This window comes from Maylandia zebra, linkage group LG9 (assembly GCF_041146795.1).
Source record: "Maylandia zebra isolate NMK-2024a linkage group LG9, Mzebra_GT3a, whole genome shotgun sequence".
In the NCBI taxonomy this organism is placed as follows: domain Eukaryota; kingdom Metazoa; phylum Chordata; class Actinopteri; order Cichliformes; family Cichlidae; genus Maylandia; species Maylandia zebra.
The window spans coordinates 25,509,917-25,537,517 of NC_135175.1; the positions used below are offsets into that span (position 1 = coordinate 25,509,917).

General features: G+C 40.3%; 2 protein-coding genes and 1 long non-coding RNA gene across 5 annotated transcripts in view; 1 reads left to right on the plus strand and 2 right to left on the minus strand.

The window, feature by feature from the left end:
* Window positions 1-1,653: 1,653 nt before the first annotated feature.
* Window positions 1,654-5,123, plus strand: LOC106676785 (uncharacterized). The gene is made up of 5 exons (XR_001342448.3): window positions 1,654-1,753; window positions 2,862-2,885; window positions 3,139-3,210; window positions 3,335-3,441; window positions 4,960-5,123. It is a non-coding gene; the product is annotated as an uncharacterized LOC106676785 (long non-coding RNA).
* cdv3 (carnitine deficiency-associated gene expressed in ventricle 3) lies at window positions 4,897-12,062 on the minus strand. 3 transcript variants are annotated; one of them, XM_004551948.5, is made up of 5 exons: window positions 11,617-12,062; window positions 10,921-10,997; window positions 8,478-8,611; window positions 8,138-8,303; window positions 4,897-6,980 (listed from the first exon to the last, which is right to left on the minus strand). In XM_004551948.5, exons 1-5 carry the CDS (start codon window positions 11,800-11,802, stop codon window positions 6,854-6,856), a joined length of 690 nt encoding a protein of 229 aa, XP_004552005.1. In that variant the 5' UTR covers window positions 11,803-12,062; the 3' UTR covers window positions 4,897-6,853. The 3 variants fall into 3 exon arrangements, with proteins under 3 accessions (XP_004552005.1, XP_014269607.1, XP_004552004.1); XM_014414121.4 differs by having other exon boundaries at window positions 8,138-8,306; window positions 10,921-10,994; window positions 11,617-12,061; XM_004551947.4 differs by having other exon boundaries at window positions 8,138-8,306; window positions 11,617-12,061.
* Window positions 12,063-17,531: 5,469 nt separating this feature from the next.
* The window catches only part of tmem108 (transmembrane protein 108), a 39,512-nt gene continuing 29,442 nt past the window's right edge, over window positions 17,532-27,601 (minus strand). Inside the window, exons 3-5 of the mRNA XM_076888247.1 lie at window positions 23,889-25,100; window positions 22,702-22,853; window positions 17,532-19,983 (exon numbers count right to left, since the gene is read on the minus strand). Of these exons, the coding sequence (XP_076744362.1) occupies window positions 19,867-19,983; window positions 22,702-22,853; window positions 23,889-25,100 (1,481 nt within the window). The 3' untranslated portion in view covers window positions 17,532-19,866. The remainder of the gene's footprint in view (window positions 19,984-22,701; window positions 22,854-23,888; window positions 25,101-27,601) is intronic.

The following is a 27,601-nucleotide window of genomic DNA, read 5'->3' on the forward strand; positions in this document are numbered from 1 at the left end:
GTTTTCTTTATTTATTAAACTTAATAAAAGGTCTTTTAAAATGTGTTTTTCAAGAGATGGAAAAAAAGACCTACTCTAACATAGGGATTAATAACTGACGTTAAATTTTCACGTTAATCATATTTCATTAACAATTAAGCACTGCCTGGTTATTTAAGGTCTAAGAAACTGAATGCATCACATCAGAGTCGGAGCTGTAGGGGCGTTTCTAGGACTTTCTTAACAAGGTGGCAGAGAGGGGGGCAATAATCATGTATGATCTCAAATTTAATGTCCTCAGCTTGTAATGTTTAGACTTTGAAATGCAGTTACTTTGATTACAGTGCTTTGTTCTCTCACAAACCACAAGCTTTACATAAAAGTACATACAAATTTAACCTATTAACAGTTAGACAATTACAAATCAAAAATAAGCTAGTCACACGCAGTAATGTAACAGCTACACATTTTAAAATCAATATTAGCTCATAGCTTTAAAAGTCATTTTAAATGTAAGAGTGTTTTTTCTGCACATTACTTGCAGAAACGTGCAGATCGAATCACCGGTGTTGTCAAAACGCGACTGTGATTCTGCGGAGTGATTGACAGTACTGTGATCCAATAAGATAAGGCAGTTTCAGATGGACAGTTTTCTAAACCAATGACGGTGGGAGTTAGAGGGTAGGCGATCAGATTCCAAGAGGGGTCTAGAAGGGTGGGTCTAGAAAGGGCGGTGCCACCCCATGCCACCCTTTTAGACTCACCCCTGCTGAGCTGAGCATCAGCCAAGTCGCAATCAGCCAAGGTTTCAGGTGAACCCATTGCCCCACCCTATGTGATTTCCTGAGGTCAGATGGCCCAGGATGTGAGTGGGCGTTAAGGCGTCTGGGGAGGGAACTCAAAACTGGATTATAGATGGCAGACAGTTGGTGTCGTAAACCACCGCCTCTGTTCAAAGATGGTCATTCACAGTGGACATAGATGGCTTCTTTCACTCCTCTTTCAAACCATCTGTCCTCTCTGTCCAAAATATGAACACTGGCATCCTCAAAAGAGTGACCTTTGTCCTTTAGATGCAGATGGACAGCTGAGTCTTGTCCCGTGGAGGTGGCTCTTCTATGTTGTGCCATGCGTTTATGAAGTAGCTGTTTGGTCTCTCCAGTGTAAAGTTTTGTTTAGGAGGCAAAACTCCTAAACACAAACTTAACAACTGCATGCGGTACAGTGTAGAGAGGAATGTCCAGACCTCTACATTTTGGTTTTAGAGCTGAGAACCTGCAAATTCAGCCCAATACAAACTAACTCGACATGACAACACCCGTCTGAACAAAGACCAAAGCTGGTTTTGTTCTTTTTTTAACACTATTAGTTTACATTTGGATTATTCCAGTTCAAAAAATCATTAATAAAATGGATAAAAAAATGAATAAAATTAATAAAATGAGCATTTTTAACCAAACATAACACTTAAGAAAGAAGCAAAAAAAAATTTTAAAAATAAAATGAAAGAAAGAAACAGTAAGTAAAAAGGGCCTGAATTATATTAAACTAAAAATGTTGTTTTCTGAAGAATAAAGCAGACTTTGTGAGTGCAAACATGTTTGCATTTGCTAACAAAGTTGAACTTTGATGTTAAACAAGAGCTGAAAGAGTCTCCACCTACAAACACTTGCATTATAAAACAGGAGGTCTGTGCGCAGACGGGACGCTGATCACATCCACGATGAGAGGACTCGCACTGCTCTGTTTGGTGGGATTTATTCTCACAGCTTCGGTAAGAACATTCATATCCCTGTTTGATCTTCATGGATTTACTGAAAGGAAGAAATTTAAATGGTTGAAAGGAACTAACGGTCTCACTGAGCCAATAGCAAATTATAGTCTTCATAAATATTTAGATGTCATTTTATATTTTTGTAGTTTTGTAAAGCTATTGTTTAACTGGTAAGTTCGACTCCAGATGTAAACATGAGTTTGAATTAAATATATTTTTTCACCAAGAATCAGCTGGAGTGATTCATGCTGCTTTGCTTGCTTTGAAATGTCAATGACCTTTCAGCACTGAGGGAAAAGAAAGAGGCAAAAAAAAACCTCTAGCACTGAATTTTGTATCTGTCTAACATTATTCTGTTTTTAAGTTTTATCAGGTAGTAAATACAAACACTTGTCATTACATCTTAACCTCCTAGGACCTGGCGTCCACATATGTGGACATCACATTTTGGGTTATTTAGGCCAAAATACTCAATTTTGCTCTACATGGGCCTGATATCCACTTACGAGGACATTATGCTGCTACTGTTCTATCAAAATTTTAAACGAATATCCTCATATGTGGCTCTTATTTTTCTTAAAAACAAAAATAAGGTAAAAAAAAACTTTGTTTTTACATTCATCGGGCCCCAAACAGCCCAAATATCAAAGAGAAATTAAAAATGCATGCCGTTTAAGAGTTTGGGTCTTAGGAGGTTAATCCAATCTTTAAGAAACAACATCACCCAATCACAGCCTCTAAAACGAGAAAACAAAAGTAGATAAACTCAACACAAAAATAAGGAATTTTTGCAGCTTAAAGTCATCTTAATTTATTATTTGACATGGATGGTGTGATCTTATATAGGTCATATACAGATCATGAAAAACATATTCTATAGCTATTTTAATATTAAATCTTTGTCCCTTTAGTTTTTGCAACTTACATTTCCAACTTCAGTGTCATCAATGTCCAGAAAGAGAGAAAATATGAAATCTTTTTATTTCCACCTTTTTTGTGCAGCTTCCATAATTACTTTTTTTTGTTTCGTTTTATTAAAATGTTTCTTCTTCTTAAACATCAAATGGTTTATTTTAAGAAGACTTAAAGTTGTTCTTTGTCATTCTAGCATTCAGCTAGAGCTACAACTACCGTAAGTACTACATTAATAAAACACCAGAAACATCAACCAGTATTTCTAATGTTTTATATTTTCATGTTTATCGGTTTAAGTAAAGATTACCAAAGGTACCCTGACGAATTGTTAAAATATTACAAAACTTGACATATCTTTCATTTCTTGGTTTGATGGTGTGTAAAACTATTTGTAGATCAGATTTGATTTAGATGTCGGGGGAAAGGTTAAGTTTAAAAGCCTGTAACTAATGTAATCCAATGCATTTCAGAGAATACCCACCTCTATCTGGCATGCTCTATCCTCTAATAATACTCGTTCATCACCTAGAAATGGTACACAGGTAAAACACCTTCAACACAGCTTTCATAATGTCTTACAACAACATTTAATCTGAAATAACACTGACAAGACAGCTGAGAACGTATGGCAAATAATTTTTTATTTTCCTCCTGTATATTATATAGGCCGTTCATCACAACAATACAGTGGAAGCAACAGTTGAACCAACAGTGAAAGAAGACGCACCAAATGTGCTCTAAAAACTTCAAAGAAAGACACCGTTCGACTGATGGTATAGTCTTCTCTGAATACACATTAGAAACCTATAATTAAAAAGTTCCTCTTATTTGTTATTATGCTTTGTATAAGGTCATTTAAAATCTATTTGTTACTTAGGAGATGAAACAACAACAAAAAAAACACCTACACTGACCAAATTCAGTTTTATTTATTTTTCTGTTATTTAATCCTCACAATGTTACTGGAGGCCAAAGTAATACTATCCAGAGTAACTTTCTGGTTAGATACCATAACCAGAAAGTTACAATAACGTCTGTTTTAACTGGATTTAGAAGCAGGAAATTAGAGGACATCCAGATCTTTATGTTATGTTATGTTAATAGAAATTCCTGCAGTTTAACTAATTGGTGTGTGTTACGTGGCTCCAGGGATAAATAAAGTTGGGTGTCACCTGAATAGAAGTGAAAATGTACGCTATGCCTTCAGATGCTGCTGCCTAAGGGAAGCATGTAAATGGTAAACAGAAATGGTCCGCGCAGGGAACCCTGTGGTACTCCATAATTAACCTTAGTGTGTGAAGAGGACTCCTCATTTACATGAACAAATTGGAGCCTATTAGATAGAAATGATTCTAATCACTGCAGCGCAGTACCTGTAATACCGACTGCATGTTCTAATCTGTGTAATAACATATTACGGTTGACAGTATCGAACGCTGCGCTGAGGTCTAGCAGGACAAGCAGAGAGGAGTCACTGTCAGAGGCCATAAGAAGATCATTTGTAACCTTCACTAAAGCTGTTTCTGTGCTGTGATGAGCTCTGAAACCTGACTGAAACTCTTCAAATAAGCCATTCCTCTGCAGATGATCTGTTAGCTGTTTGACAACTACTCTTTCAAGGATGTTTGATATGAAAGGAAGGTTGGAGATTGGCCTATAATTACCTAAAACAGCTAAGGTTAAATGAATGCCCCGCTCAGAGTTGTTTTTATTTTCTTCAATCGGTGATGAGTAGTAAGATGTTCTAGCTTTACGGGGCTTTTTACAAAAATACAAATAAAACAAATTAATGACACGCCAGTTCCACAGCAGCTTACGAGTCATCTGCTTTAAAATGCAAATTTAAGAGTCAAGTATGTCTGATTTATGGTTTTGCTTTGTTTTATTTTTTTCTTTTCAGAGTCATACGCAGTGTAGATGTAAAAGTATTAAGATAATCAACCTCTGTGGGAGGAGACTTGGGAGTAAAATGTTCGAGTTGTATGTCAAATCCAGACAAAGCCAGACCCTGAGTGTGTTTGGTGGGGGGTGGGTTCTTTTAAATTTTGAAAGTCAGTTGAGTCATTTGGCTGTCAGCGGATGCACGATCCTATGAGGCGTTTCCTCATAGGATCGTGCATCCGCTTTAAAAGTAATTCTACTCCCTCAACAGAGGTAACAGACCATCAGCACAGATTTCATGTCTTACAACAGCATTTTATCTGAAATAACATGGACAAGACAGCTGAGACTGTGTGGCAATTAACTGAAATCATTTTATTTATTTATTTTTTCCTCTGTATACTTTATAGACTGTTCATCACAACATGTCATTGGAAGCAACAGCGAAAGAAGACGTATCCAAGAGACGCTAAAAAGATGAAAACATGAAACCTCCCAGAGACAGACCACAAAATCTGTTAGTTTCACTGCCTTCTCTGAATAAACATTAAAAGGCTGTATTTAAAACAAAGAAGACGTTTCTCTTATTTGTTGTTATGCATGTATAAGGTCATTTAAAATGTGTTTTTCACCCAAGAGCTGGAACTTTTGTGTCGGGACAAAAAACATCTACTCTGACAAAATGAGACAATATAGGAATCGATAATCGAGGGGACATCAGATTAACACAAGTCAGGCGTTTACAGCTTCAAGGATTCAGACAAGACTAAATTCACAAGGATCACTTTATTTTTTTTCCTGTGTTGAGGGTCTTTTTCATCACAAATATTACCCAGCAGGATGTCCCAGCAGGTATCAATGCTCCCTAACATATTCATGGGAAGAACATACACAACATAACTTCATTTCTTTATGTTTCTAAACACACTGCTTTAAAGCCCACTGGATATTAACTGGGTGTCGCACAGCTGCACAAGCTACCTGTTTTACATGAGGACTGCGATTTTTGGATTACCTGTGAGGAAAAAACACAAAAGCCTTAAAAATCGGGGGGGTTTAGTCAGTATGGTCAAACATCATCAAGAAATCAGCATTTGAAAGTGGTTTCCAATCACTCAGACCACAGGAAAGCATTTGTTACCAAAAGGCTGGTTTCAGATTAGAAACAAGCTTTAATGACTCGTCTGATGTTCAATGAGAAAAAGGGCAGCAGAATCAAACAGTGGATATGAAAGACAGTTAGTAGTTGTAATCATCAGGCAAACTAAAACAGCACTACATTCTTGAGTTTGTTTTTCTTTTGCATGTTTTTTGTGTCTTTTTTTTAGCAAAGTGGTGAGATCCGGAGGCAGGCAACAGCCCGTTGAGACAGCACTTCACTTCAGATGACAATGCAGTTTCTTTCTACCAGTAAGGCCACTTTATAAAGAAACATCTAAATGAGGACCGCAACCTATCGCTTCTTGTCCATTGCTCTCTGCAGTGTTGTCATCGTGAATTTAAAAGGAAAAGAGAAGAAGAAAAAGAACAATGTTTCAAGTTTCTAAATTAAAGAGCCTGATGGTCAGCTTGTAAGCAGAGGGAGGGGAAGGGGGTGGGGGGAGGTTGGTGTTCGCCCCTCCCCCCTTCCCATCTCCACCACAGTGAGGGTAGGAAAAAAAAAGAAAAAAGAAGAAGCTCAGTCCACATGGTCACCACCAGCTATGCTGCTGAGGTAGTATCCCCGCTCTCAAAGTCCCAACCGCAACTCAAGAAAAAAAGAACAAAAATACACCTCAAAATAACCGCGGGTTATAGCGATCTTGCAAAAAAATAGATATTCTCACATAAGTTTGTAAAATCATCTTGCCTAAAGTCATCTTCGATCCTCTGTGGCTTTTCTCAAAGCAAGTCCAGAGAGAAGTTGCGCCACACAACCGCTGCTCTGAGTACAATCCACAAAGGACACCTGTGTCACCTTTTTGTTGCTGCTGCAGTGTCGTACGTTTGGGTGTATTTCCTAATTCCGTTTCGGTGGTTCCCTCTTTCAGCCCCTTCAGATGCAGTCCTTCAGTTTTGCCAACCAAACGTATGTGAAGTGTGTTTACTGATCTTTTTAAAGGGCGTGTCACTGTATGTGCTGCAGTGGTGGGGTGTTGTGTGTGTGTGTGTGTGAGTGTGTGTATGGGGCTGTGTGTTGTGTGTGGTGATGGTGGCATCGTGAGCTCTGTCAGGACTGCAGTCCACACAGCTTTGGGATCAGCTTCCTTCAAAGGGGCTGGGCAGGACCGTGCTGGAGGGGCCAGGGGACAGAGGGACGCCGCTCTACTTATCCCCCAGGATGGCGTACTGGTTGTCGAGCTGCAAGTGCTGCATAGAAGCGCCACCGGTCTCCTCTCTGCCACGGTTCCTGTGTTTCACAACCTCGAAGGTCTTCTCCATTTCTCTGTCCCTGAAACACAAACATCAGGTCATTCAAGGAGCGAAAGCAGCATTACTTACTGTAATTATGGTGGCACCACAGTATAATCATTCCTGCATAACTGAGCCTTTAGACACTTTATGTCCAGTGAAAAACTAAGTACCCCCTTACTACTTTCGTAGCTATCGAGAAGATCAGTAGCAGCCGGCTGCTGCTAATCAAATGACTTTGATCAACTGAGCATCAGTAAGTGTGAGCACCTCTATAACATGAGAAGCTTTGGCAGTTTGCTGGTCTGGAGCATTCAGGTGTGTGTTAACACAAAGCCAAGGACGAAAGACATCAGCAATGATCTCAGAGAAGCAACTGTTGCTGCCCATCAATCTGGGAAGGTTTACGAACAATATGAAGTCCATCACTCTGCAGTTAGAATGATTATTAACAAGTGGAAAATATTCAGTTGCTAATATGGCAACTTTTCACTCAAAGGTCACCACACACCACACCTCAGACTCTACAGGCCTCACTTAGCTTGTTAAAAGTTCAAAGTTCATGAGAGCACAAAGACTGAACACGTTTGGCTTGTTTGGAAGGTTGCAAGTGAACAAACCACAAGACTTCTGGAACAATGTTGTTATGACAAAGTGCACAGAGCCACATTTGGCTAATCAGCACAAATGGCTCACGCACAGTGGTGAAGGGGTGATGATTTGGGCTTGTTTTTCAGACTGTGAGTAACCATGAACTTGTCTAAATACCAGAGTATTCTAAACATGAGGCCATGTGTCCAATAATGAAAGCATCAGGACAATGATAACAAGCCTAAGAACAAAGTTTAGTACATATTTAAATACCATATTGGAAATAAAAATTACAAATAAAATAAAGCCAGAAAATCAAAACAACTACTGTTAACAAAAATGGATTATGTGGCACACAAAGGCTAGATGCTACAGCACAAACAGGAGAAAATAAGGATGTGATGACTACAGCGCTAACATCATTGTGAGACAAGAATACACTGCCACGTAAAACTAGCACGGCAGAAGTCAACCCTAACACAGATGCGAGAGTGAAATAAGTGATCTACAAAGAATCGCCAAGCAGTTCCCAGAGCTGAAGAATATTTTGCCCTTAGGCTCATCCAGATACGTTATTATAACGGTTTTCCTGTAAACTCTGCTTACTTGCGTGTCTCAACGTGCTTGGCGGTGGCCAGTAGAGAGGGGAACTGTGTGTCACTGAAGATTTCAGGAGGGCCCTGGGTCGGGCCTCGTTTGGTGGTGGTAAGTCGAGCTCCCGGAGGGCGATATACACCAGCGGGCTTCGCCTCAGGTACCTCTACATTCTCTACTGCTGAAATGAAATGCATCAAAAAACAAAAATCACTGTGCTGCTCAAAAAAAACAATGGAAAAGCTGAATTTAGATGACTGAAACAAAAAAGGTTTTGAGGGTTTCCTTAACAAATAAAGGCCCTCAGGTCCCCCAGGAAGAAAAAAGGTCGATTTTACATCGGTTTACTCACCCACAGGAGCAGGAGGAGGCGCGGCACCAGACTTGTTCCAGGGACCTTTTTCACCTCGTTCTCCACTGACGAGAATGATCTCTCCATCCTCACCAACCTCCTCCTTCTCGTACTCCTCTTCCTCTTTCTCGTCACTACAAACAACCAGGAGGCAGTAAAGCATAGGTGAACACATGCCCAGGTGCCCTGCTGCTGATATAACTGAATGCATCAAAGCTGATAAGGTTAGGACAGAAACCTCCATGTCCTGTGTGTCCCTGTACATTTACTACACAGCAAAACAAAGATGCTTCCTTTTATTTCCATCACCAGAATGACAGCATTCAAATATGGCTGATTTAGAGTTTTGGGTTCAGAGCCAAAGACTCACAAAAAAAACAGATTTGGCTTCCATCCCCACTGCAGTGCACCTCCACGCTGTTTTAATACTATGGATATTGATACTTCTTGATCACTCTGTGAAAGTCCTGTTCTGGGCCATCTGGCTTGGGCTCTTCAGTGTGCAGAAACCTCCACCTCTGTGTCAAACTGACCTGTCATATTTAATCGCTGGTGATGCTGGACCTCCAGCTACATATCAACAAGCAACAAGTAGTGTCGACCGTGCCCAGGCCCAAAAGCGTTACATCGGATGCCTGTTCTGTGAAGTAGGACCAACCCAATCACTGCTTACGACCAACTCTACTCACCAGACTTTGTCTTCTTCCTCAAAATGAAACAGAAGATTAACAGTTGCTGTTTTAATACAGTGGAGGAGACATAGTGTGCATTGCTGCAAGAACAGGACTTCCAGGGAATGATCTAAAAATAGCAGGAACACTGGAAGAGGTCCAGAGGTGCACAAGGACATTGCCTGCTATCCCCTTTTAAGGTCAACTTAAATTGGGCATGGTTTTTGGATCTTGAGGTTAAAGTTGCACCTTGCGAAATGTTCGGAACTGTTTGTGTGGACAAATTCGTCCATCCTATTTTAGGGAAGTCCGATTGTGAAATTCTAAGTCGGTACCAATAAATAACAATCAGGATGGCAGTGGAGAGGTTTTTTTGTGTGTTTGTTCTGTTTCTAATCAGCCACTGACAGTGGCGCATGTCAGCTGATTAGCATTTCTTTCACCACTCCCTCTGTTTAACCTCACAGCTAAAACAGCTGTTCTTTTATTTATTCACTCAAGGGTTCAAATTATTTATACTGTGGAGGTTCAGAACAGAAACTCTTAAAAAAATAAAACCAAGGCCCGGAGCCCAGAAACAGCCCGGCGGGGCTTCAGTCCACCCCGCAGGATGCCTTAACTCTTTACTCCTTGAAAATGTTCTAGGAGAAAACCTTGAGGCTCTTTTCTGAATTGAGTGGTTACTGGCATTTTTTCAGACCTTCTTGTAGAACAAAACTGCCTGTGAATCAGAAGTTAGAGAGGGTGGTCTCTGTCTATGCAGTTACCCCTGGAAAGACCCGAAAACTATTCCAGTGGTCGTCAAACCACGCCTTTAATGATATATACTGAGGTGTCAAAACTCGCCATTGAGGGTACAGGTGAGGTCGTCAGATGTCGCCTTTACACCTCGTTGTGATCCAAAGTGATGATCTAACCTGAGCCAGAGGTCTGACTCAGAATTGGTTTTACTACCAAACACCAGCCATTGCCCGCTATACTACACCAATATGAGTAACAGATTCGGCTCTTCACCTGTCACAGATTTATTATCGTTTCTATTTATTTAAAAAAATAAATAAATAGGATGTTTTTGACAGTTTAGCACAATATTTCTGTTTTCACCTGCAGAACAAACTCCAGGTAACGAGTTTCTGATGGATTTCTTGGTGTTACCACAGTAGCATTTTTCTGCAATAACATTTGACTGAATGTTGAAACGGCACTAATTTTTCTTAGGACATAATGTTTTATGAATTAACAGTTATTATGAAATGTCTGAACTATTTTAAATCAAACTGAGCTGTTTGTGGCTTAGTAATAAAATAGTATGACATCTGTTCTACAGAGGCAATTTATTATAAGTTCAATTAAATTGTATTTATCTAGCAGCAAAAAAACCCCCACAAAACGGCTGTCTTAAGGGGTTTTATAATGTAAAGTACAGACCCTACAATAATACATAGAAAAACAACAATCAGATGAGTAAGCAGTTGGCGACAGTGGGGAGAAAAAAAACAACCCTTTTAACAGGAAGAAATCTCCAGCTCAACCAGGTTCAGAGAGGGGCAGCCATCTCCTGCGACCAGTTGTGGGTCTGCTGAGGGGGTCAACTTGTGTTTCCCAGCATTTAATCCATGAATTAATTCATTGAAAACAGGAAGGATGCGCTGTTGCTGTTTGAAAATTTGACTTCTCTTTCCACCCTCTGTCCCAAAAACATCTGTATGGGAGTGTTATCTCCTGCAAGCTTCTGCTGAAGCACAGCTTAACCAAACATGTTTTAACCTCACCTTATCTGCAAAGCCTGGAGTCGAAGCCCGCTGTAGTCCACTTCTTTGTGCTCAAATTCTTTCCACTCCTCGTCCTCCTGGGCAGAGGAAAACATTAATTCGTGCACCTCACAGTGAAATCACACTTTAACAGGCCTCTAAGATCACTGTAGTCCAGTCATCATTGTGTGTGTGAGACAAGTCGTCAAAGCTAATCGATAACACAGCTGTATCACCTGATCATATCCTGATGTTATTAAGTGCTAAAAAGATGCTGATCTGCTAACAACTTATAACAAATGGCGGCTCGGCCTTGTTGAGAAACCACGATACAAAGAGGAGGGCTGTCAGCTTTACCTCCTGCCGGCACATGATTAACATGTGGATTTAAAATGTTTACATCTAATCTTATAAGTCAGAACATATTTAAAAGATCGCACTCGAAGTCAGAGATCGTGAAAAAAAAAAGCTCAAAACGTGCGTCGTGGCACATTGTTGTGCCACTGGAAACCATATGCCGGCTTTTCCTTACATCATCCTAGAAAATAAACTCACGTTATTACCCCGACCTTATAAAACAACGTACGGGGGGGGGAGGCTGCCGCCAAGCAGGGCTTCTCTCCCAGAGGCTCTAATTCTGATCCGGGAGCAAACACCCGGCCGGACACCGGTGTGTGGTAGCGATGTGAAAAGTTATCGCAGAGCAGCGCCGGTTACCTTATCGATCTGAGCGTCCTGGTTCTCGTTTTTAGTCGATTTCTCCTTCTCCTTCTTGGTCTTCTTCAGTGCCGCCGATGTGGGCCCCGCGGCGGACTCCTTCCCCTTCCCCTTCTCTTTCTTCTTCTTTTTATCCCTCTTGGCAAAGAAATCGTCCAGGCTCTTCTCAGTTGGTACATCCGCCATTTTCAAAGAGCAGCGTTAACTAGCTTCAGTCAGACAACCGAGCAATGACAAACGTGAAAATAAGCACTCAGACCGAGAGGACAGCGGGTGAAGCGAGCAGAGGAGATGGAGTTACTCTGGAGTCCTTTCACTTCTTAGCTTCTGTTACAAGCTGACTTTAAAAAAAAAAGGTTCACTCCGGTCCTCTGCCCGAATCGTTAGCTATCCTGTCAACCATGCCATGCAGAGGCTATTTGACAAATCTGTACCGTCAACCGGAAGCACTTCTCCTCGCTTCCGCTTTCTTCTTCTTCGCGGTTAACAGCAACAAGGTGAATTAGCGCCACCTACTTGCCCAGCAACTTGCCTGGGAACGTTTAAGATCAAACAAAACGCAGTTTTAAAAGTAAAATTGTGTTGATTTATTATTAATGGAACCTACTTGGCCCTATGTGGAAAAGTAAACGTCCCTTAAACCTAATAACTGGCTGTGCCACCAATGGCAGCAGGAACTGCAATTAAGAATTTGCAGTGAGTCTTTCACATCACTGTGGAGGAATTTTGTAATAATAATAATAATAATAATAATAATAATAATAATAATAATGATAATAATAATGCATTTTATTTGAGGGTGCCTTTCTTAATCTCAAGGTCACCTTACAAAGAGAAAAGAAATCAATAAAACAGTAGATTAAAATAGATTCTAATAAATTAAAATACAGAAACCAGCAAAATACAACCACAAACAACAAATAAAAATAAACCCCCCCCCAACAAAAACAGCAAGCAAAATCTGTATTAAAGCGAGTAAGCCAGTTTAAACAAGTAGGTTTTGAGTTGTGACTTAAACAAGGGAAGGGAATCTATATTTCTTAAGGCTGAAAGAAGTGAGTTCCCGAGCTGAGGAGCAGAGCGACTGAAAGCTCTGTGCCCCATAGTGGTAAGGCGAGCAGGTGTGGCAGATGAAGATCTGAGAGAGCGGGAAACTGTGGTGATATGAAGCAGATCACAGAGATAAGGAGGGGTAAATCTTTTTTGCAGAGTTGTTTTAATTTATCTACAATGGAAGGTTTTCCAGCATGAACAGCCTGTTTAAGGTCATGCCAAAGCAAGAAGTCCCAGACCATCACACTGCCACCACCACGTTTGACTGTTGGTATGAATTTCTTTTTATGAAATGCTGTGTTAGTTTTACTCCAGATGCAACGGGGTGAAAACCTTGTAAAAGGTTCAGCTTTTGCCTTGTCGGTCCACATATTTTTTTGGAAAACGTGAAATCACTCTTTGTGTTCTTTTTTGGTCAGCAGTGGTTTTCTCCTTTGGACTTTCCCATGGATACCCAGTCTCTTTCTTATTCTTGAATAAAACTATTGTTGTATTGTTGAATGCTGCATGGTCTTTAGACGTCTTTTGCAATCTCCTGGATAGGTCATCAGTGTACTCTTAGAGTAATTTTGGTAGAGCGTTCACTCCTGGGAAGGTTTACCACTGTTCCCCTAATTATAAAAAGCAGAGCTGGGCTCATATGTCAGCACATGTTATCCAGAAGCAAGGAAAGAGCTTAAACTAACCACAAGGTGTGTAACAAATGCGATCACTGGTGTAAATAAGTGCATGGGTGAAGAAATGATGTATGCAATGTTGTTTATTTGCACCAAAATCCAAAAGATGTCTCAGGTAGGGGAGCCACACAGCATCTGAGCACTGAGGGCGTTTATAAAGAACAATGGCTCACTGAGCCCTGGTTTAACCATTGTCACCAACTGGAAATGAGCCACACCACCTCTGCAGATGAGACCAGCCACACAAACAGGCCAATATGAAAGCAGGGTGGAGTGTGGCATCACAATAGTTGGAAAACACGCTTTAATTGCTTTTATTTGTCCTTCATTTGAGTGATGTAGAACCTGTAATCACAATAGTTTACCTCTTTTTTTTCTTAAAGTTAGGTATATCAAAATGTCATGATTTAAACAAACTCAGGGCTCGACATTTAATTTGGTGGGATCTGGTCACCCCACAAAGTCTGTCGAGCGCAGCTTTTATTTGCAGTACCCTCACTTGCACTGTCTGCAACCCATAAAACAGAGGCCTGTCCTCTAGAAGCAAGTCTCAATACTGCTATCTTGGTAAAAGCTCGGGTTAAATATTTGGCAATTATTTTGAACGCCGTCTAAATTATCTTTAATTCAGTTGGTTAACAGAACATAAAATCTGCATATCTGGAATAAAATTTGAACAAGTTTGATGATTTTGTTCTATGGTAAGGTTTAAAAGCTTTTTTTTCCCTCCACCAAATTTCAATGCCAACTCCTTGCTGTATTTTCCTTCCTTCCATCCTTCTTGGGTATTATGTCTCTTTCTTATAATGTCTTTGGCTCTAATAGCTTGTATGGGTTGGTTTCTATTATATAAAAATAATGTTTATATTTTTGCTGTACTGTATCCACATAATAGTAATTATAACTTGCTTGGATAAACTGATTGGCCAATTTATTCCTGGAAAATTGAAAGTGGCAAAATTAGAAATGAAAATAAAATAATGAAACAAGTAGTGCTGTGATTCCACTGGGACGACATCACAATGGATCGTATATTTTAACATTTTGTATTTTTTTTTTCTTCCAGAATAATAATTTGGACAAAATAAAAGTGTGTGTTTTTGTCAAGGACCAAACCAGATCTGGACTCAAATACAGGAATAAAAGTTTAACAGGTTTATTGAACTCACAAAAAAGTCAATTGTTTGGTGTCTTCTGAGTGAAGCAGGTGGGTGATATCTGGAGAGTTTCTCCTACACAGACTTCCCCTACATGTGGCGAGGGAGTATCTGCACAGCAGAGAATCATTTAAGCTCAAAGATAAAGCTGAATTTCTCACAAAATCTAACGCACTACCCATGCTGCACCTCATGTGCTCCCACTACCACAGCAAGTGCAACACCCCAGCAATTTCTTCTGGGAACTGTTCCACCTTAAGTAGTCGCTGAGTAATCATCAGATTGCACCCAGGTGAGTGATTGCTCAACAGCTTGCAGGTGTGGCCTGCCAGCAGAGGACACACAAGAAGGCTCAGCCTCTGAAGCCGACAAGCAGAATTACAAACACACACCCCCACGTGCACACAGCGAGATAGAGGGAAATGTAGGTTGGCACAGGAGGACGAGGGGACCATGACAGTTCCTTTGTTATGAAGATTTAATCGTTCTGAAAATTACTGCATTTTCAAGCACGTCCTGAATGCAGATAACATGTTGTCGTGTCCCTTTTAGTTATAGATAATTCAGATAAGAGAACTGTTCTGGAAGTTGTCAGTGTTTTTAAGAAAGAGGCTATTCCAGCTTCACAGAACAACTCAAACTGGCTCCAACCAAACCAACAAACAAAACAACAAACAGGCCCTAAAGAAGTACACAACTGGCTTTGTTAAGTGCTACCTTCAAAATGCATGCAGTCACTGGCATATTTAAAAAGACAAAGCCCAACCCGACTGACCAACAAAAGGAAGAGATTACGGTGGGCAAAAAAGACAAACCCAAGAGGCCTTTACTCCAGAAACTAAACTAGCCAACAGTTTTCAGCTGGCCTGACATGAGCGGTGAATGATTGATTAGTCTTTTAATGTGCTGAGCCTGCATTAGGTAACACAGTCTACTGCTGGAAAACAGTAATGACCGTTTCTGGGTCTCTGATATGCCTACGCAGAATAATTATTAATGAGTATGATTCATATCTACAGTTATTGTTATGGTAATTTGGGGGCTTTGAAATGTTCTCTTTCCTTTCACATCAGTGTTTTTTTTTAAGGTTTTTGTGTGTTTCTATTTGATGTTACTACTAAGAAAAGCTGGGATGCAGTTCAAGATACGAATAAATCAGAACGCAGAATTAGTTAAAGCTTGTGTTAAAAAATGAAAAATGTTGCAAGGACAAAATATCAACCTATAAGTTTGCTTGTTTGTTTTAAATAAATTGGCTCATTTTGAATTTGTTGCCAACAACAAGCTGCAAAAAAGTCACATTGTGTCTTATTCTAACATTTTAGTTAAAAGTTTTCAAATTCTTGCTTGATATAAGATTTCAGCTTCTCAACGGATGAGAAAGATGAGAAGAAATGTCCTCCTGTGACTCACTTTTTGTTTTATATTAAGTCAGATGGGTGATTGTGGTCCATTGTTACCTGGACTTCTTTACATTAACGCAAAGAAAAGCTGTATTGTTTTAATTCAAGCAGAAAAGGTGTTATTAAATATTTTTGAGCCCTTGATTTGAGATTGATTTCTTGATTTTTGGTCAGCTATCTAGGTGTGCCGAGGACACAACAGAAGCTCAGAAGGAACAGAGCTTTTGCCTGTGACAGTGGTGGATCTTAGACGGGCTTCTTCACTCTCCACTTCTTAAAACCCGTCTCTTTTCATTGGCAAGAGTGTGAGAGCTGATTTTTAATTGTCCCTTTGGTCAGTACTTGCTGTTTTAAAGCCCTTTATGAATAAAGTTAGCTTGACTTTGCTCTTCTTGGCAGAATTGGTTCATTTAAATTGATTGCTTTTCTGGCACAGACCTGGCTTTTAAAAATAGCCCACACATTTTAATAGTGTTGAGGCTGGGGCTTTGGGGAGGCTATTCCAGAAGCTTAATGTTAGCCTGCTTTATCCATTGCAAAACCAGTTTTTATGTGTGGTTCACTCAACAGTGTCCACGTTTCAACTGTTTAACTGCTGTTTGGGGTGAAGTTGAAGAATTTGGAGGTAGTACTACTCCCAACATCCAGTACAACCGGTAGCAAAACAGCCCAGGAGCATGATGTTACCACCACCATGCTCAAGAGCTGAAAGCCTCACCTTTAATCCTCCAAACATACATTCTTGCCATTGTGGACAAATAGCTCCATCTTTGCTTTATCTGTTCATGAGGGCAGCTGCAAATTTCAGCCAAGTTTGAGGGTGATGATTTTGGAACAGGGGCTTCTTTCTTGGTTGGACAGTGACGCTGGTATTCCAGCAGCTCCCAGTTCATGGCAGACTTGTGCTTTGATGGTTCATGGGTTGTTCCTGAACATCCCAACCAGTTTCCTCTTATCTAAGGATGACGGTTTGGGTCTTCTTCCAGACTTCGGCAAAGTTGTGACACATCCAAATAACTTGCACTTACATACTTGGCTCCAGGAGACCGTCCCAAGTTGTGTAAATATATAATTCGCCTTTTAAACGTTTCTCCGAGTTCTTTGGACTTTCCCATTAATCTCAGTATTGCTCAAACCAGTGAGTGCTGTCAAACAAATCCTTTTTATTTGGCCAAGAGAAAGTACCAGCTGTAGTAAATAATGCCTATGTGTATGTGTGTGTGAACTTCTAACCCCAATTTTATATTAAATATCAGTAATGATGGTTAAAGTTAGAATGTGTTTTCCTTTCAAAAATAAGGATATTGAAAAAAAACTAGCAAAACAATTAGTCATTAATTAATTTACAAAGACTTTCTACAAAGCCAACAAATGGGTGAATAACACTGACTTTAAAATAAGCTTCCTCTCAGCAGTAAAGCAGGCTTGTAAACAGATTACCGAACTGACGTCAGCATCCCGAGCCAGAGGTCACTTGACCAGATGCAGCACCAGTGCACAAAGAGAAAAATCCAGCTCGCTGCCTCAATGGATGTGCTGTGCTCGGCAAGACTGTTTACAGTGCGCGTTGCGTAATCAACAAACAGGTAGCAGCTAACTAGTCAGAACAAATCAGACAAACAGAGTAATCCATGGGTTTTTCCCCCATTGTTTTATTGCTCAGCAGTAAAAAGTACAGTGTGTATACGACAGTACAAAAAATACATAATGTTGAACACTGCTCCACCGTGCCACTGAACATTTTTGTAAAATATCCACTTTTTGAGCGTGCAAAAAAACAACAAGCCCGGCTGTGAGCATCCAATGCGGGAAATATCAATTAGCTGTGTTGTTCGCCATCACCTCTTCACCAGGTGATCTCAGAACAACATCATACAATACGGAGAATCTTCAGCGACAGTAGAGGCAGACAGCATTGATTACTGAAAAAAACGGCAGCGATGCAAAAGTAAAAACAAATGACAGAAGGACCACAGATTTAATAATGAAACTAAATAACGCACTTTTGATTAAATCGCCTCTGTACGTGCTCACAGCATTCTTCATTTGTCTCAGCATATATTTTTTTAATTTTTTGTTTTTATTGCCTCTAACACAGCCTTTGACACGGTTTGCAATACTGGATAAACACGCCGTCTATGGAGGGAGACACTTACAGTAGCAAGGGTGGTCTAAATGTTTCCTACAGCAGCGAGGAACTCTTTCTCGCACATGACCGGTAGCTACTCCACGATATACACGAGAGACAAACAGACGGGACAAACGTACAGAGGCACCCACAGGAACGGACGCACAAAAACTGAGCTGAACGTCGCACAGAGTCTCAATTAAACTTTAAAGTAACCGTGACATTTGGTTAAAGGGGCGGCACGTCGCAGCTCGCCTGCTCACACGCACGCCTCAGTGCACCTACATGCACACGCATACTGATATATAAAGGGCCAACGTAAGGAATTAAGACATCTATGTGGTCCCTCTTCGCAGAAGCTGGTGACGCATGAAGGGGAAAGGCCATTTTAAGTCCGCTCCATTTTTATTGAGAGCTGAAAGCTGCTATTCAAAACTGCTGGATGCTGGACTCCACATCGCCCAAAGACCTGCTCAGACTGACCGATAAGATCCAAGCCTGTATTTATCAAACTGCCGAGGGTTAAAATTCACCTAAAAACAAACTGCAGAACTGGTGAACTTGTGTGTTTCCATGCTATCACTGTCTGCTGCACAGCACAGCTCCGGTCTTCACTGTTTTTGACTGTTTTTCTGAGGCTAAGGTGTTTGGAATCATCATCATGCACTGCTGCCTGCGTCAAAGCCCCTTAGCTGCTATATAATTCCTAGAATGTATCTCAAAGTGTAGCAGCTGTATACCTGATTTCATCTAATGTTTAAATTTCTGTTTAGAATAATATTTTTTTTAAAAACCAAAGTGAATCAGTGAATTCATAAAGGGCCCAGCTCCCAGAAACATCTTTTCACTTTAGCGAGTTTTTATTGCTTTGCTTAAATTGTGACCATGAGGTTTAATTCTTACTCTCACAATAGAAACGTATTGACTCTACAAATTAATTTTAATGTTTTATTTTATGTATGTTTAATAACCAGGATGCCACTACAGCTTTACACCGTCCCCTCAGACCCCCTAGTCCCCTCGATACCTGGCAAAGCTTGTCTGTCTCTGTGTTTTAGGCCTGTGATTGACTGGCTCCAACCTCTCAGTGAACCCGGGCTGGATAAATGGCCAAAAAAAATAGATGGATGTTTAATCATCTTCTTAATTAGAACATTACCAGATAAAAGAACATACATTTTTAATATTAAAATCAATCTGTGTATCTGACTAGTCTGAGCAAACTGATCATTTGAAAGCCACTCTTAAGGGTTGAGTCATTTTAATGCCAGTCTTTACTTTTAGTTCTAAATGATCATTTTTAGTAAGTTTGATAAATACAGGCTCAGATTTCACAACCATTATTCCTCCACATATCCCTGCCTCTCCTCCCCCCGACTTATCTAGGTGCTTATTCAAGTTCAACAGGCTGTAAGTATTCAGGGATTGATTTTAAAGGAAAGTTAAACTTACAAAGAACAGCTTTAATCTTTTTTATAGCACATGTGTCTCTCTCTAAAGCAGATTTTGTGTGGCAACATCCACAGTGCACTCACCATCAAGCCACTGCAAAGAAACAAAACCACATATACTCTGTAATTTTATAAAGACAATAAAAACCTTTATCACAATTAAGCCTTTTGTAGAAAATGTACATCAGAAAAATACGCAGGTGCATCCTCGTAGTAAATAAGCGTCTGTTTACGCCGCGCTTCTTTCAGGTTGCTCTTTGTGTTTGTGATATACAGTATAAAGTCGAAGTCTCTGAATATTTACCACATATATAAAATAGACAAGAACAGCAGGGGGAGAGGAGGACGAGGATCTGCAGAGCTTCTCGCCCCTCTGTGTCTCTATATGGCAGAAGCTTTGTCTCTGTTGATGAAGAGGGTCTCCTGGCAGAAAGGGTTAACCAGGACCACGCTGCTGCCGCTGTAGTCTCCATTAGGGGGTAGACAGGTGTCATGATCCTGCAAAAAGTACATGCACAAAATAAGACGTAGTGGAAAAAAAAGGAAAGGAGGTGTAACTGTTAAGCAGCAGCTCTAATTCATGATTCACGCTTCAGGGCTCACCGTTAGCGCACACGCTACTGTATCTGAGTCTCTCTACAGGCGACGAGCAGCAAGTTTAGCGTGGAGGAGGACAGATAAAATATGGGTTTTGTGCACATCAGGGCTTTTAAGGAGATGGTGAACAAAGATATGTGGAAAAAAGCTCAGCGATCAGAGATACAAAGGGGAGGTGGTGGGGAAGATGTAAGAGCCTCACAAGTGGAGGAATAAAAAGGGAGAATGACTCAGAAGAAGGCAGCAGAGGGTGTTAATCTAAGTGTGCTGGGTGATGGTGAGTCAGCAGTAATGAGGTGGTGCAGGAGGTCGTTTTGAAAAAGTCCTTTTTCATCCAATCACATGGAACTACAGGAACACCATCATCATCACCATCACCATCATCAGGTTTACAGTCATTTCTGTCATTTTCCTATAGCACCAGGGAGGCTACAGTACGAGGCTTCTGCTCTACGGACACGTGCAAAGCTGGAAACAACACCTGGGTGTCACCAAGGGCATCCTACACACGATCCTCAGCTTCCCTCTCCTGACACCTCCGACAGGCGGCAAAGGAATGCAAATTGAGGAGGCAGAGAAATAAAATAAAGGAAACACACAGAGAAGATAATAAACATACAAAGAGAGCAAGCAATGGTACATAAAAATATACGGTTAAAAAGAATAGAGGGGGGAATTTGCAGAGAGTATAATATGCCTCTGTTATATCCCATCTTTTCCAACAGATGGCGCTGCCATGCACCTAAAAACAACATATTACACTTTCTGCTTTGAGCTGGACTTGAGCCTATAAAGCCTTAGTTTTGCATAAATATGAATGGGTTAGTTAAAAATAAAATAAAATAAAATAAATAAAATTGCATGCTGCCTAAAAGTTTCCAAGCCCCCTTTAAAAAGCACACCGATTAGGGGAATGTGTGTAAAATTATCATCATTAAGTGCAGAATATTTCTAATTAGTGGGAGACAGTAGCTTAAAAATGACCTGGTTTGCAGATTTTACAGTGTAAAAGCCTTAAATCACTTTATTAAAAACCTGGGAGCTTCTGGCGTGGAGCGTGATATCAGATATAATGATTTGCAGAAGCAAAGAGGATACACAGGATTTAAAGAGTTTAAAGTGTCAGATAAAAATCTTAGGTCAAATATGTTGGACATCTTGTTATATTTATAGGCAATGTCTGACGAATTATAGGAAAGTGAGTTTACGGAAACTTCATGTAGCTTATGGACGACGCTGTGAGGTGAATACTGAAGAATCCAGATTTGTCTTTATCTTGTGTTATGTGATTTGTTTTGGAATGAATAAAGACTGAATTCATGCCAGAACACTATTTTAAACAAATGATATAATACAGTTGGGAACAAGATGATTTTACCAATCCCAAAGCTACTTACAGCAAAAACTAAGTGGGAACACGTGTGCTGAAAGATTAAGCTGTGAATTTACTGAGTAAATGGAAACGCTGCCAATTAGTAGAATTTCTTGGTTCAGAAGATTTCTACCAGAGCTCAAAGCGACATGAGAATTAAAGAGACCAAAGTTTAGCTTGGATTATCCATTTGTTCACAACAAAACATAAAATACGTAACATGACGGAGAAGGAAAGATATGGAAGACATGTTATTTACCACAAGAAGATGATACAGACCTTTTAAAATGAAAACGCAGACCTCATCAGCTGTTGTTTTATTGATCTGTGAAGCCTAAATGTGTTTTTCTGTTCTGTAAAGCAATTTTTAAAATAATATAAACGCGTCATTGCTTCAAAGATTTTTTTTATGTAGTCAAAAATCCTCAACCAGACCAAAAACATTATAAAAACAGCTCAGTGTCATTTTATTAAATACACATACCCGATCATTAAATTTCATCATTAAATGAGTCTTTCTGATAATTTGAGAATGACTGAAGATCTTTGATCTTTCTTAAGGTTTATTTATTGATTAAGCTTGACAGATTTTTGTCTTTTATTCACATTTTTTTGTCTGCAGTAATCTGAAGCACCTGCAGTGGGTCCCACCACTCGTGTTTATGAAACACTGATCTTGGCTTATTAATGCTTTTCTTTTAAACAGATTTAAATATAATGAATGCTTGTTGGATGCCTCAAAAATATCAGAAAATTAACTTTTAATCTTTGGATTTTTATACACTGGTTTCTATCTTTTGAGCATGCACAGACCGATATTATTGATAAATATAACTAAAATGATGCTTCACTGAAAGTTTGCAGTCTTGTATGTAATTAAACCCGCTCAGCTGAGGTTTATTGATTACTAATACCAAGTTACTAATAATGTATCAGTAAAGACTACTCAGTATACTGACACTGAAGCCAGTCTTTGAGATTCAGTTGCTGCTGTAAGTTTAAGTGAATACTTGATGTGAAGAACTGTCTAAGAATCAGATGCCCTGAGGAAAAATTTGAAAAAATCCTCGTTAATCGCAGCGGCACAGCGTCATGCTCATGGACATGGATCCTCTTGTTGTTTCCATATTCATTAAATGCATTCTGCTGACTGATAGCGAAACATCAAGTAAATGTGCGGCCTCTTTAAGTGTCTGCGGTGCAAAGCAGTAACAGAAAGGCAGCCTAACAGTGTCAGTAGTTTGTACCTCACTCTCCAGAGTGTGTATCTCTCTGGGCAGCTCCACGGCGTGTCTGCTGAAGTAGTCCATGGTGATGGCGTTGTTCCAGTAACTGAGGTTGTTCTCCTGACTTGAAGACTTTTTCTTCCTCCTCATGCAGCACACAGTCAACAGCACAGCTACAGCGGGCAGAGGAAAAAAACGAGGCTCAGCACAGAAACGGCAATAGCTGCTGCTTCAAAAAGCCTCTGAAATCACCCACACCTGCTGCTCAGCAAGAGCCTGTCATGTTTCAGGACAACATGCTGCAGTTGGAAATCAATACTGCAAATTCTGAGCTGCCAGTCGTTCGGTGAAAATATACGAGAAGGCTTTCAGGAACCAGAAAGTAAAAGTACTTCATTTTCAGTGGGCTGGAGTGCACAAAATTATATTTTGCCTTGGGTGGAATAGCTTTTCACCAGTGAAAACCTTTTAAACCAAATTAATTTCATAAGGAACGGCCCTGAAGTGTAACTGGAGGCAGTCAAAAGGGATTCTGGGAAATCTAGAAGCTGACTGAGATAAACAAAGACAAGAAAAGTCAAAACTTAAGAATGAATTAAACTCACTTCAGAAATGTAATAAAATTACTAATAATGGTTAAAATATGCATGTGTTATAACAATGTGATCTACAATATAAAATACTGTGACCTGGTGCGGTGTCATTTTTTCCAATAGTGAGATGAGAGGATTAACACATAGGCTGCTGCTAAACCATTAAGGGTTGAGCACAAGCACATTAAAAACCAAAAAACACACAAGATGTTACCTTTTAAATGATTTTCATGCAGCTTTTCTTAAACTTTTTAACTATGGCATGTGTAAACTTAAATTGGATGAAAGAAGGTGGAAGCTAAATCGATAAAAAAACAGGTCACCACAAGCAGGTGAATGTAAAGAGGTTAAATATGAATCTCAAGCCACAACCAAACAAGGGAAACCCACTAACTTAGATATGCCTATCTAACTAAGCCCATTTCTCTTTTTCTTCCCACTCTTTATGTGAAACTACACGGTGGCTTCTGTGGCTTCTTATTAAATATACAAGTGTGAAGGTGGTATAAACTCTCTGCAGTGCAGCAGACGATTGAGATTCTTTAAATACCAAACCATTTCTTTCAGACAGAATGTGACTCTCTTTGTTTTCCAAGCTGTTCTGGTTTTACTTACAACACGAGGACACGAGCACACTGATGGCCAGCACGATCCACACGATGGCCATCCTGCTAAAGCAGATGTCCTTTTGGGATGACGTGGAGTCGATAGCAGTGCCTGGGTTGTGGCCAGGTGTCGCGGTGGTGATTGGCAACTGTGTGATCTGGAAGTTCCCGCTGGTTGTGGAAGTGGGCTCTGAGCTGTTTGCCTGCTGTTCCATCTTGACTGATGTGCTCTTGGAGAAGTGCTCCCCATATGCAGTTGCATTCCCTAGCAGGTCAGTGCTGTTACCTTGAACAGAACCTTGAGACTGACTTTCCACAGTGGGGATGTCGTTCGCTGCAGTGCGAGTGGCGGGCGTGAGTGTTGAATTCTGTGTTGTGACGCCCGTCACGGTGGACGGGGCGCTGGACGCAGTGAAAGTTTGATTCTGTGGTGGGCTCTTGACAGTGACAACCAACTGAGCAGTGGGGGGCTCGTCCACTCCATGCACCTCGCGAAGGGTGATGGCGTGGTGCGAGGATCCTACAGCGTGATTCCTGAGTTTCAGGCCTCGTGCAGCATCAGCATCGACTGAGAGTGAAGAGGGGGGCTGCAGGCGTGGAGCATACCGCTGCCCGAGTTCCTCTACACTCAGCTTCTGAGGCCCTGTGTGGTTTGCATCGAGTGCATCCCCTTTTTCTGCTCCAGAGCTGGACAGAGGTGCTAGGGGGTTTGGGGCCCCTATAGCAGCAGATTCCACATCTATATTTGGCCTCTCTGCATTAGGAAATTTAGGACTGCTGCTGCTGCTGGCCTGGTTAGTGCTGACTGTAACTGGGTTATGGGCCCTGACCAATTTGTGCATGAGACTTCTGTTTACAACATCAGAGCTGGGCTCTTTGGGGTGATTCACATGACTGCCAGTGCTCACAGTGTTTGGGGTGACTCTGTCATAACTGGGAGGATCCTCACGAGCTAAGTTGGAAGCTTGGGCAAGCCGATGCAAGTGTAAAGGGGGAAGAGCAGACGTAGGAAGGAGGGCATTTGTGGGTTGCATGCCTTTGGGTGACCATTCCCCGCTACTCGACCCCTCCTGATGCCAGTCCAGGGGTGAAGGTTTGGGCGAGGACAAGGGGCTGCTGTGTGTGACTGCCATGTAGACAGAGTCCTGGGATGTGTGGCTGAGGTACAGCTCCTGTGCTGATGACACCAGTCCTGCTGGCAGTGCTAGGAATGCTAGAACACCTGCAGAAGCAAACAGAATAACATAGAAATCCTTTTTAGTCTCACGAACTCTTGATTGTTTCCTGTAAAGTTGATTTTTTAAAACTCTTTTTTTTCTCCTGTGCATTTTGTTTAGCAAACCTTGATGAAGCTGCAGCCCTGCGGCTATAACTGACTGCTCGGCTGTTTAGTTGATAAGTGTGGCATTGTCTTGCATTCATTATGCTTCTTAGCCTTTAATCTACTGAACCGTTATGCGTGTCAGTCACCTAGTTTAACTAGATTGCTTTATTAACTGCATTATTCACTAGAACAGCGCTACTGCGTGTATCTGTGCATGGATAAGGTGGCAGCTGGGACGGAGAGGATGCTTCTCTCCTTGGACACGCAGTTCTCTTGTAATAAAACAGTAAGATATAGCTGCAAATAATATTCTTAGCAATCCAGTTTCTATAAATGTTCTTGTTTAAAGCAAGACATCAGGAAAAAAACAAGTTTTCTCATGTGTAAGTCATTAATTTGTCCTTTCAGACAACATTTAGATTTATTTTTTTACACATTTACCATTGGACAGCCGCACAAAATACCTGAGTAACCAGTAAAGTACCACATCTATATTAGTTAGTCCATCAGTTAAAACTTGGTTATTTCCTAATTTATGAAGTGTTACAAACCTTTGAGTTTGGAATGTCAACAAGCTGAAACTAGAATTTTTAACCTTACTTTAACCAAAGTTTACGGGGAATTATGCACTCTGGTACATTAAATATATAAGGTCTCATTTGCATATTTAGACATGACATAAAAAAATAGAAAAATAGTAATAGAAAAAGATGATTTATCATAAAGGAAAAATGCTTACTCTGTTCACCTCTTACACTGTCCTTTGTCATCATAAAATAGAGTCAACAGTCAGATGGTGAAATGTGTCTTGTTAGTAGACATAATGACTTCTAATGATTTTCCTACAATTAATACAGTAGATTGATTTATGACAGTCTCAGTGTCAGTATGGCCTACTTAAAATGCTAAAGCCATCTCTAAGAGCTTGACAGATTTGCTTTCTCAAGCTCAATCCCGTAAGGAGGCTGCGTAGTGACAAGACATTAGCAGGTGCCAGCGGGGAATAGTGTTATCTAGACAGCTAGAAAGTCATAGAGGGAGGAATGTGAAAGGGCTTATTAATTTCCACATTAACTCTCTCCTTTCCACCCCTTATTTATACTTAATCACAACTAATCCGACACATTAGCAGAGTCCCCACTGTGCAGACTCTATATTCAGACAACAGACTACGCAACAATAAATATCATCTAAATTCTTGTCTGGTATACAGTCATAGCACAAAGAAAGCACAACACGGTCTTCAATTTGAAGGTTTTACATATCAAGACATAATAAAAACATCTAGTCCTTAGCTGGTCTTATAATTAGGTAAATATAAGCTCAGATAAATTACAAAACAAGACATATAACAGTTTCTGAAAACCTAAGAACATCCTCATTGCTTCCAAAGGAATTAAGAGACTAGGTAGAAGCCAGAAGCTGCTAATTAAATGCTCTTGGGAAAGGTTAAAAGGCCATTTCCAAACAATGTGAAGTCCATAACTCTACAGTTAGAACAAGATTATTCACCAGTGGGAAACACTGAAGACAGTTTACAATCTTTGCAAGAGTGCACATCCCAGCAAATTTACCCCAAGGCCAGACACTACAAAAAACAAAACCCACAAGAACTACATCTCAGATTCGAAATTCCTCAGTTAGCGTGTTAAATGTTAAAGTTCATGAAATTACAATTAGGAAAACAATAAAGAAGCATAGGAAGGCAGAAGAAAGCCGCTTTTTTTTCTAAGAACATGGCAGCACAGCTTAGGTTTGCAAAGTTGCATCTGAACAAACTACAAGACTTCTGGAACAATGGCCTTTGGATGGATGAGACCAATGTGGAGATGGCTGGCCATAATGCACAGCACCACACTAGCCAAAAACCAAACAGCATATCGGCACAAACACCTAATGCTGACTGTCAAGCACGGTGGTGGAGGGGTAATGATTTGGGCTTGTTTTGCAGCCACAGGACCCGGGTGCATTGCAGTCATTGAGTTGAAGTCCTTTATATAGTTAAGTGAGTAAGTAAGGCAAAAAATTATTTATAATCACAAAGTGTTTCACAAAAAAAATAAATAAATAAAAATCCAGGGCATTTAAAGCAACACAGACAAAAAGTAAGACAAATGCAATTCACAGAGTCCACAGATCGTAGCTGTATTAGCAACGGTGTAAAATGCGAGTACGTAGCAGATTTAGTCAGAAGTCTATCTGCGGCGTTTGAACAACCTGCAGACGTTCCAAGGAGTTTTTGCTTAGACGTATAAACAATGAATTACAGTATGCTTGGCCCGATGCACAATGCACAGCAGCAAATCTGCAGAAAGGATGAAAAAGAAAAGAATCAAAGTGCTGTGATGGCCAGTCAAAGTCCAGACCTCTGCCTGACTGAAATGCTGGGAACTTTAGAG

Coding starts and splice junctions, on each gene's coding strand:
- cdv3 (XM_004551947.4), bottom strand. CDS start 11,802: ATGGCGGATGTACCAACTGAGAAGAGCCTGGACGATTTCTTTGCCAAG. Junction 8,307..8,477: donor GCCTCCTCCTGCTCCTGTGG/GTGAGTAAACCG, acceptor ATTTCATTTCAG/CAGTAGAGAATGTAGAGGTA. Junction 6,981..8,137: donor AAGCACGTTGAGACACGCAA/GTAAGCAGAGTT, acceptor TTTGTGTTTCAG/GGACAGAGAAATGGAGAAGA.